At 44.2% G+C, this 9,721-nt stretch overlaps 1 protein-coding gene across 2 annotated transcripts; it reads left to right on the forward strand.

Annotated features, from left to right (window-relative positions):
• Positions 1-1,130: 1,130 nt before the first annotated feature.
• On the forward strand, positions 1,131-9,721 carry LOC109642175 (thyrotroph embryonic factor-like). 2 transcript variants are annotated; one of them, XM_020106852.2, is made up of 4 exons: positions 1,131-1,416; positions 4,852-5,439; positions 5,747-5,949; positions 6,071-9,721. In XM_020106852.2, exons 1-4 carry the CDS (start codon positions 1,314-1,316, stop codon positions 6,284-6,286), a joined length of 1,110 nt encoding a protein of 369 aa, XP_019962411.2. In that variant the 5' UTR covers positions 1,131-1,313; the 3' UTR covers positions 6,287-9,721. The 2 variants fall into 2 exon arrangements, with proteins under 2 accessions (XP_019962411.2, XP_019962410.2); XM_020106851.2 differs by lacking the exon at positions 1,131-1,416 and adding an exon at positions 4,053-4,393.

The raw sequence follows: 9,721 nt of genomic DNA on the forward strand, positions 1-9,721 counted from the left end.
TTTACATGTCAAGAAATTATTTTGAGTATTCACATTAAAGAGAGAAAAGAGTTCATTGTACATTTGGACAGTTTTGTTGTTTTTCCCAAGTTGTAGAGTCTTGATATATTCTTTAGATTTGCATAGAAACCTTGTGAAATCAGGGTTGTTGTTTGCCATTCTGCATTTATGGATCTGGACTTTACAGAATCATTAACTTCATAATGTCAGTGTTGTAATTCTCGGGGGAAAACGTGAAAGTATGAAAGTAGGATCAAATAGTCAGTAAAATAGTGGAAAATGGAAATATTATTTGTAGAGAAATGTACTTGAGTGAAGTGCAGTGTCACGGGATGATTGCACCAGGATGTATACTGTATTTATAATATATATAACACCCCCACACCCATTTCCCACTGGGATCGGTAAAGTATTTCTGATTTCTGAAAAATAGTACATAAGTATCTAGGCAGGTATATAAATGGTACATGCTTTAACTTATTTTAATATCAAAGTCAACTCTATTGTCAATTCTGCCATAGACGGGGTTGAAATGCTGTTCTCTCTGATTCCTGATGTAAACATAAGAGGACATATAAGTACACAACATATTGTACTAAAGCGACAGAGTACACAACATATATTGTATACCACACTCACACCCATGTAATACAGTATATACGCACGTGTCTATTTCAATATCTCCTTATAGATAATACACTAATACATCCTCAGTGTATATTATGTACATGCTCTCCTCATCTTTTTTAATCTTGATAACATCTGACCAGTGAAGTTGAACTCTAACATCAGATAAGACACAATATACACACAATATATAGAAAGATTCTCGGGTTCATCACGTTTGTTTTCAATATGCTTCATCATCTTTTAGTGCAGTACCTAATCGCGTCGTTAGATGGCGCGAGCTTGTGCGTGCCTACACCCCCCCCCCCCCCCCCCCCCCCCTGTCCCGCACGTGCAGCAGTGCGTGGGACACAATGTGCTGCACGCGGTGGTTGTTGTGGAACTGGACCTCCAGAGCCCGCCCCCTGCTCTGCGATTGGCTCAGCGGCGTGACTGACGTGTGCGCACCCCGCCGTCAGCCAATCGACGTGGCTCGTGGGACGTGTCTCCGCGCCCAGTGTTTGGACACATGCGGAAGTCCCCGTGAGGACAAGTGCTGAGAAGTTAGAGACACAGACAGAACTCACGCACAGAGTCTCACACACACACTCTGTCTCAGACTCTTGGTCACAGTTCGAGTCCTCCTCTCTCCGCCGGACAGGGACCTGCAGACACCAGGAGACATCTCCACAGCTCCACCGTCCATCATGTCCACAAACCAGATCTTCCTCGAGGACAGGAGCGACGTCCCCGACCTCCTCAAGTCTTTGGCGGATTATCCTTTCTCCTTTCCCGCGTTTGATGACACAGGTAAGAACAAACTACTTGTTGACGCCAGACTTGTATCAACAGTACAAGTACACTAATGTGAGTAGTTCTTTCAGGTACTTCTACTCTCGTGTAGTATCCCACGATTGTTCTGTGGTACTCCACTACAGTAATATCTTACCAGTCATACTATAAGATACTTTATCAATCCTGAAGGAAGTTCTCAGAGTAACAGTACGATACACAATAGAGTGCAATAGTGTAAAACATTAAAGTATTCATACAAATAGAAGTGAAAATAACAATAATATACAATAATAAACTTTATTTGTACTTTCACAGTTACTCGGTGCTTTACAAGTTCAAATGAAAAAGATAGGAACCAGTTAAAAATCAAACAAAAGTATATTATAATTCTAAATTTATTAATATTTTAATATATATTATTATTAATTATATAATATATTTTTATGTTATAAGTTAATATAAATATTGCACTACATTTATGTGACTAGTTACTGTTCTACATATAGATTTTACACTTGTACAGTACATGTTATACTGCAGAAGTATGTGTGTGTAATCCTAACAATGGGCCAAATACATTGCCATGACACAGAAATAATACATGTGTACAGATTAAAATAAATGATTATGAGTGAGGAGGGGGGGGGGGGGGTTAAAAACTGTTTTAACAAGATAAACCTAATGAACTTGCAGTTTATTTGCTGTTCATGAAACTATTAATGCAGGATTAGTGTTTTACTGCAATACCTCCTCCATTAATGTAAAGATATGATACTCATCGCCTCATCATTGGATTAAATGTTGTATCATGTTCAGGAACATGTCTGACTGTTGCACAGACGATGAGAAGCAGTGCGCTGCATCATGTGTCTGTGCTGCTTCTCTGCACAGTCACAACACAGCAGCCTGCAACTGACGCAACGACACAGAAACAGTCCTCACTCAGGGTTTCATCACATCATTAGCTGCTCTGTGCTCTCACTGCCTCATGCACACCGTCTGGTTCGCTTTCTTTTTTTTTAATTTGGAGCCTTCAGTGGTAAACGTGCGGAGAAAGTGAGGGAGGACGACGTGTTTCAAAAGGTCCTCGGCTGTGATGGGTTCGGGAACGTATATATATCTGCACTCACATGTCTCTGCGTGCTTTGTGCAGGTGTCAACAGAAACACGTTTGCATTGGTCTGTGGTCGTGATGTATGCAGGGACTTTAAGTTCTTCTAGTTCTGCCTAAGTTTGGTGCTATTCTAAGTATAGCATCACATGTTGCTGACTTACTTTCATATGTTCTTTGGCTCTTTGTCACAACGCGGATGAAGGCTGGATTAAGTGAGGAAGACTCACATGAGTTTTAACGAACATTAAAACTATTTGTTTTGACTATTTCATTATCACCTTCACATAGCAGGGTCAGAGGTCAGGGTCACCTTCAGTCAGCAGTCCTCCAGGAGGTGGGGTCAGTGTTTGATGCAGTAAACCTGCTGATACATGCACATAATGTCTTGATGCTGAATACAAGCAATACAACTATCAGGTTGTGATGTAGTAAAATGCACGTGGCACTCAATTGTTACACAGCCTGCAAAAGCTTATGTGGCTGATGTAAACATAAGAGGACATATAAGTACACAACATAAAGCGACAGAGTACACAACATATATTCAATTAAAAAGGCCCAGAGTTTTATGACCTTACAATGACACCAGTGTTCTCTGCAGAGACTGATGGGACTTATCTCTGAGTATTGCACCGTTAATGTAGATAAGAGTGGGTGTTTATATAGATGTGTGTGTGTGTGTCTGTGTGTGTGTGTGTGTGTGTGTGTGTAGCAGAGTGTGACTACCCTCCTCTTACACTTTGTTTACTGCTGAAGGGTTAAAGAAAGGAAGAGATGAAGGGTGAACGGGTTTTTCAGTTTGAACATCGTGTTCCTGAGCTCAAACATCCAGAGAGAGAGAGGGGGGGGGGGGGGGAGCGAGAGAAAGAGAGACTGTAGCGCATGCATGGAAACGTGTTTGGCATCGCGAGCGTTAGTATGTGATTAATGACAGTTAATGAGAATGAACTGTTATAGTTATTAATGACACAGTGAGGAGCAGCGACACCTTTAAAACAAAGATCAAAGCTTGAATTCACCTTTAACACACACACACACACACATATGTATATATATATATATATATATATTTATGTGTGTGTGTGTGTATGTGTGCAGCTACATATTAACGAGGTATAATTAGATCATATATCAGGTGTTGACGTCAGTATTTACAGATAAACAAAAAGGTCTCGAGCAGAGCGATGCGCGCGTGCACGCCCCAGCCTGCCCTTGCCCGCACGTGCTGAGCGTCCGAAGCCACGCCCCTCGACAGAGTGTACTTTCACGTGAGGCGAGGGCACGTGTTTGGCCACGAGCGTCTTCCTGTTCCACGCGGAGGGCGGGGCATATGTGTGTGTGTGTGTGTGTGTGTGTGTGTGTGTGTGTGTGTGCAAACAAACGCGCGCGTGCACGTACTCTTTTGCACTTGCAGCCGTCGCAATACATATTCACATGCCGCCCCCCCCCCTTCGCAACTGACAGCCAATCAGCGTGTACTATTCTGCGAGTGGGCGGGGCGTGCGACTCATGAATATCGAACAGGAGCGCGCGGAGTGCACGTAGATCCGCGGGGTCGAGAGTAGCGTTGTGTTGTGTTTGCGCCTGAGAAGCGTTTTTGGTTTTCACACACGTGCCCTGAACGGCTGCAGCGGAGAGACAGTGAGAGGTTCCCCCGGTGCAGGAGGCAGCAGCTCCCGGTAACGTTCTTCTGGATCATCGCCCCCCGGTGTGCGCACGGAGCTCAGCAGCGAACAATGCCTGGTAAAGCCGCGGTGGCAGTGGCGCCTAAGCCCGGTGCCAACGTCGTGACGGTGGCTCCGCAGAAGTCGTTTCCGTTTGTTTTGAAGAAGATCATGGACATCCCTCCTCCGAACATCCTGGAGGAGGGAGACGACGGTAAGATCCGGACACGCTGCGCTCAGTGTTGTCACCCATCCGCTCAGGTGCACGTGTGTAATCCATAATCGATAATCAGGTGTGACGGATGCATGTGGGTCAAATATCTGCTGCTGTCGGTTCTGTGGGATCTTTACGCACGTGCCTTGTGTTGCACGGGGCCAGTTTGGTTCGAGGCTGCGAGGAAGCAACAAAAGAACAAAAAGTTCTCAGTCCTCTGCTCTGCAAACATCACACACGCTCACAGGGTTTCTATTACACACACTGGTCCACTGATGGGGGGCTGTTGTGCAGAACAAGCAAGAGCCCCCCCCCTCCTCTTTGTTTACATATTTCCCCACATTCATTCCATGTTAATTCGATTTTCTTGTGCATATGTATGTGTGTGTGTGTGACTCCTGAAGAAAAATGTAAGCAGCCACATGTTAAACTCCTCTTCCCTCCTCTTTTTATTGCAGAAATAGAGAAGGAGAAGCTCTGCTCATCTGAGGATGTGGAGGGAGGCGGGGCAGAGTCAGCCAGCGCTGTTGTTGTTGGTGGTGGTGGTGGCGGCGGCGGAGGAGGCGTGTCAGCCTCCCTGACCCCTGCCATTTGGGATAAGACCATTCCCTATGATGGAGAGACCTTCCACCTGGAATACATGGACCTTGACGAGTTCCTCCTGGAGAACGGCATCCCCGTCAGCCTGGAGGAGGGCCTGCAGAAGACGCTGACCTCCGTGGAGGGCAAAGGCAAATCCATCGCCAAGGTTGCTGCTCCTGCTACTACTACTAGTACTACTCCTCCTCCTGCTGCTGCTGCTGCTGCTCCTGCTGCTGCTGGTGTTTCAGCCTCAGCATCCCCCCCCTCTGCCTCCAGCACCACCTCCACTGTCACCTCAGAACCAGAGGAAACAGTGACGATCACCACCTTACAACCAGCTAAACTAGAGGAAGAGGAAGATGAAGAGGAGGAAGAGGAAGAAGAAGAAGAAGAAGAGGAGGAAGGACAAGACGAGGAATCTCAGTGTGAGGAGGCAACAGCAGAAGTGAAGGAGAAGAAACCAGGTGAGTCATTTGGATTTGTGGAAGTTAATATCTATTTGTTTATTTATGAGTTTTTCACTTCCTCTTAATTTATGATTTCAATTAACTTTCAATTAACTGCCAGCATTTCTTAATTAGTTCGTTAAAATGAGTTAAAGTTGCTCTCACCAGTGGAGAAATATCAACCACATTTGTGCAAACGTAGCAAACAAACTTCACTGTTCGTACACTTGAAAAATCATTTAAATAATATCTGTAGTTTTTATTTTATCGGGAGCAACCTCTCTTGTATCCGAGCTGTTATTTATTTTTTTCTCCCTACCCGCAGAACGCAGCACGCCCTCCCCCATTGACCCAGATGCAATTGAGTTGGACATTAACTTCCAGCCAGATCCCACAGACCTGGTCCTGTCCAGTGTTCCGGGAGGAGAACTGTTCAACCCACGCAAACACAAGTTCTCCGACCAGGAGCTGAAGCCGCAGCCCATGATCAAGAAGGCCAAGAAAGTGTTTGTTCCTGACGAACACAAGGTGGGTCGATCTGTGTGTGTGGTGATCTGATGCAGCTACTGATCATAAACATAAAGAGTCAAATCCATCGCTAATGTTCCAGTATGCCTTCCTCTCATTCACCTCTAATCTCCCCCCTCAGGATGAGAAGTACTGGTCCAGGAGGAAGAAGAACAACTTGGCAGCGAAGCGCTCCCGTGACGCCCGGCGGCTGAAGGAGAACCAGATCACGGTGCGCGCCTCCTTCCTGGAGCGGGAGAACGCGGCGCTGAGGCAGCAGGTGGCCGAGATGCGGAAGGACTGCGGCCGCTGCAAGAACATCCTGGCCCGGTACGAGGCGAAGTATGGCCCGCTGTAGAGAAGTCAGAATATAACCCATGAAGTGTCACTGAGACAAAAGCAGAAGTCCCTTCCCCGCAAAATTCAACACAGACATAAAATACCAAGGGAATCTCAATTTGCACTTTTGTCATTGCTGGCCACCAGTCACTGTGTTCTGTGCTCTAGTTGTTGTTAATTTCAACCTGATGCTGGAGTTTTGGATACACACTGGCAGGCAGTGAGGCATGATGGGAGCGGTGGTCACAGGACGGCCTGTGGAGAGCGCCTGGCTCCTACACTCACAGAGCAAAGGGGAAGATCGTGGAAACTCCCGAGGTCACACACACATGAAGTCTTGGTCTGTCTCGAGACGGTTTCAGAGACGTTGGGGAGTAAGAAAAGAGCAGGCTGGTACAAAAGAGTCACACGTTTTTAAAAAAACGACGACACACAATTCCATTTTCCTCACTGCATAGCAGCTCTCCTTAGAGGACCAAAGCATGAGTAACGTCAGCTAGAAGTCGTGTATTTAGAAAGGGGCACGTGGTCCCTCACGTTTCCTTGTGTTGCACTTACGTTTGTGTCAGTACTTCCTTTTAAAAAAGTCCAGCTGAGGCTCAGAGGGAAGAAGTTTACGGCAGGGGAGGAGAGGGACAGATGAAAACATGAATTCAGGAGCAGGACGTGGATTCGCAGCCTGAAAAGAGTGAGAGAGAGACGAGTCAAAGAGCTCAGGTCAGCGGAGGAGGAAATGAGGAGAGTTCGATAGTGGCGAGATGAAGTCACAGTTAATTCCCTCTTTGTAATCCACATCTGCACACACACACACACAAAAATACAAAACACTTTGTATATATGTTCATCTACCAGCATCACATACAAATGTGTGTGTATCGGTGTGTTATTCATTTTTGCACCTTTTCTTAAAGAGGAGGTGTGTAAAGATTTCTAGTGGTGGCAGGTATCTGAACTTATTTACCACAGTGGGAGACTTAGTAGCTTATGAGGCAAATAAAAACAAAATGCATGACCTACAGTTTAAAGCTACTGTTTCCTTTTCCACTAACCTCAGATCGGCTGCCAGGGCCTCACACAATATTTTATTTAAAAAAGACAGATTTTGGGCGACCGGTGGTTTTAAGAGGGGAGAGATGGAGCGAGTTTTTTTCCTGTACGTTCCTGTTTTGCGGACAAAGGCAAACGTTCGATGATCTCCAGGGCCCTCGCCTCTGGAGGGGTACGTTCATATATAGGGATGTTTATTTTACTGCACACTGCAAGTAGAGGGGGCTAGAGCCACTGCCTGCTCATGGTGTAGTGACGGCTGGATTGATTTTTAAAAAACATTTAGCCAGGTCCAAGGTGGACTGCTTCTGAATCTTGTAATTAAATGATTGTCTCACGGTCTTTATTTCCTACGACAGGAATCCAGACTGTGTCTTTATTAACCCAATACTATTCCTTATATCTGCCAAATAGTCAATGAGTGCTGTATTTATTCTGATGGTAATAATGCATCTGTTGATTGTGATGTACAACAATATGTCAGATTATTCCATTTCCTTTGAGAATCAATATTTACATTGATGAAACCAATGACAAAGCAGGGATTTAAATGGGTAAACTGTGCTTTTGGATATTTATTTTAACAACAGATTTATATCGTTAAAAGGTTTTTACATACAGTAAGTGTCTGACCAGCAAAAGGACAAGACACACTCTTATTTACCTCATCCACCACTTCTTGTTTTGAATGGGTAAAGGTTTAGCAGGGCTACAGGGAGGTGCACGCTGAAGCAGAGAGCACATACAGAGCAGCTCAGCTCCTTTTGGCAAAACCTCAAATCCCACTTCAAGGTTGTTTTTAGCCAAAGTGGCTGAGTTTGTGTTTGGATTAGCAAATACATTACGGACTGTTACAGGACTCTATATCTCAAGTGTCTTTGACTGATGCAGATCATGTGGTCGGTCGGCTTGTGCTCATAACCACCATAATCTTGGAAAGGAAAATAAATATGGCAATAATACTCTGTTGTGTAATGCTCGTTTAATTTCAGTGATGTTGTATGTACAAGTTGCTATGATGTACTAAATAGAAATGCCCCTAAGTCCTTTGTGCTTCCAGTTTAGATCCTCTGTAGTCCAGGATCCTAATGCATGAAACCCAGTAAACTTGTATTTCTTTTTATTCTTGACTATTATACACCAAGTGTACTTACATCTGTAAACCATCACTGAAAACTCGATATGTTTTTGGATGGGTGGGCTGATGGCCTGTTGTACAGTTCGGTCAAAAAGGAACATCTCAGCTCTGATGTCTTGTGTTTGCGTGACAGCGTGTGCAGCCAGTGCTCGACCTTGAGGTACACACGAGCTGAAAACAGCATCTTTTGATCACTGTGTGGATTGTTGTTGTTTTTTTGACTCCGGATCGATCTAGATACACTGGATCAGTTGGTGCTTCTGTGTTTTCTCGACAGTCCCCGTGTTTCATTTTCCACCTGGTGTAGAGGAACTGACATCTCTCAGCAGTGTAATTTATTTACAAACTTGACACCGACTGCATTGTGCGGTTTCTACATCAGTGGAGTTGATGGATGCAAAACTTTGAGTTGTTTTAAAAAAAAAAAAAAAAACCCAGATTGAAATGCTCTGCATCAGACTGACCGAGGGCACTGGCCAACAGTAAATCAAGATCTTTTACGGTACAGCATCCAGTGTGTAGCAATCTCTTTTACTGATGCAAAGTTCCTCATGAAACTGGCTTGTAATTGTTGCTCATTAGGGTTCAGTGGGTTGCAGGTTGCGTTGTACACATGCCAACCTGCGGCGATAACTGGGAAGAGCAGTGGTTTAGACCTGCAGATGTAGACGTGTCCCAACTTTCTGATAAACTCACAGCAGCTTTGTTTCAGGTGTTTTATTTCCCCTGTTAAAGAATTCACAGTACACTCCACTACATTAACCTTTATCATCAGAAAAAAGGGCGTGAAAGCGTTATGTAATCTGTCCAGAGTCATAATTAATAAAACATATGTCTTTCTATAAAAAGCAAAATTCAAAAAATTCAAGATATTCAGTATCACACAAAAAAACATTTAGAACGGTCAGAGTGCTATTCTTTTCTTTGCCTCTAGGTGGCGCTAGCACAGGCACATCTGAAGGTCTAAACTGCTGTCTTCAGGCTCAGGTCTGGAACTGTTGGAATTGGCTTCAGGTGCTTTCGCATCACTGACACTATTTGTCCTTGGTTGCTTTTCAAAGTAGCAACAATTCGCCTCAAAAAAAATCTTGAAACGTTTTTAAAGTTTTGTTATGTGGTGTTTTACTTTATTTTCTCTTTTTATATAAACATGTTTTTGTTGGGTGTTTTTGTATCGTCCTAACCTTGTATAGGACACATGCAGCTGCAGTGCCATGTCCTAACTGTATCTTGTATCATGTATATGAAATAAATTGGGATTTAATGACA

Source organism: Paralichthys olivaceus, chromosome 5 (assembly GCF_024713975.1).
Source record: "Paralichthys olivaceus isolate ysfri-2021 chromosome 5, ASM2471397v2, whole genome shotgun sequence".
Taxonomy (NCBI): domain Eukaryota; kingdom Metazoa; phylum Chordata; class Actinopteri; order Pleuronectiformes; family Paralichthyidae; genus Paralichthys; species Paralichthys olivaceus.

Excerpts from the sequence above, each read along its gene's own strand:
- LOC109642175 (XM_020106851.2), top strand. The coding sequence starts at position 4,252 with ATGCCTGGTAAAGCCGCGGTGGCAGTGGCGCCTAAGCCCGGTGCCAAC. Across the intron at positions 4,394-4,851 it reads CCTGGAGGAGGGAGACGACG|AAATAGAGAAGGAGAAGCTC; the intron begins GTAAGATCCGGA and ends TTTTTATTGCAG. Across the intron at positions 5,950-6,070 it reads TTGTTCCTGACGAACACAAG|GATGAGAAGTACTGGTCCAG; the intron begins GTGGGTCGATCT and ends CTCCCCCCTCAG.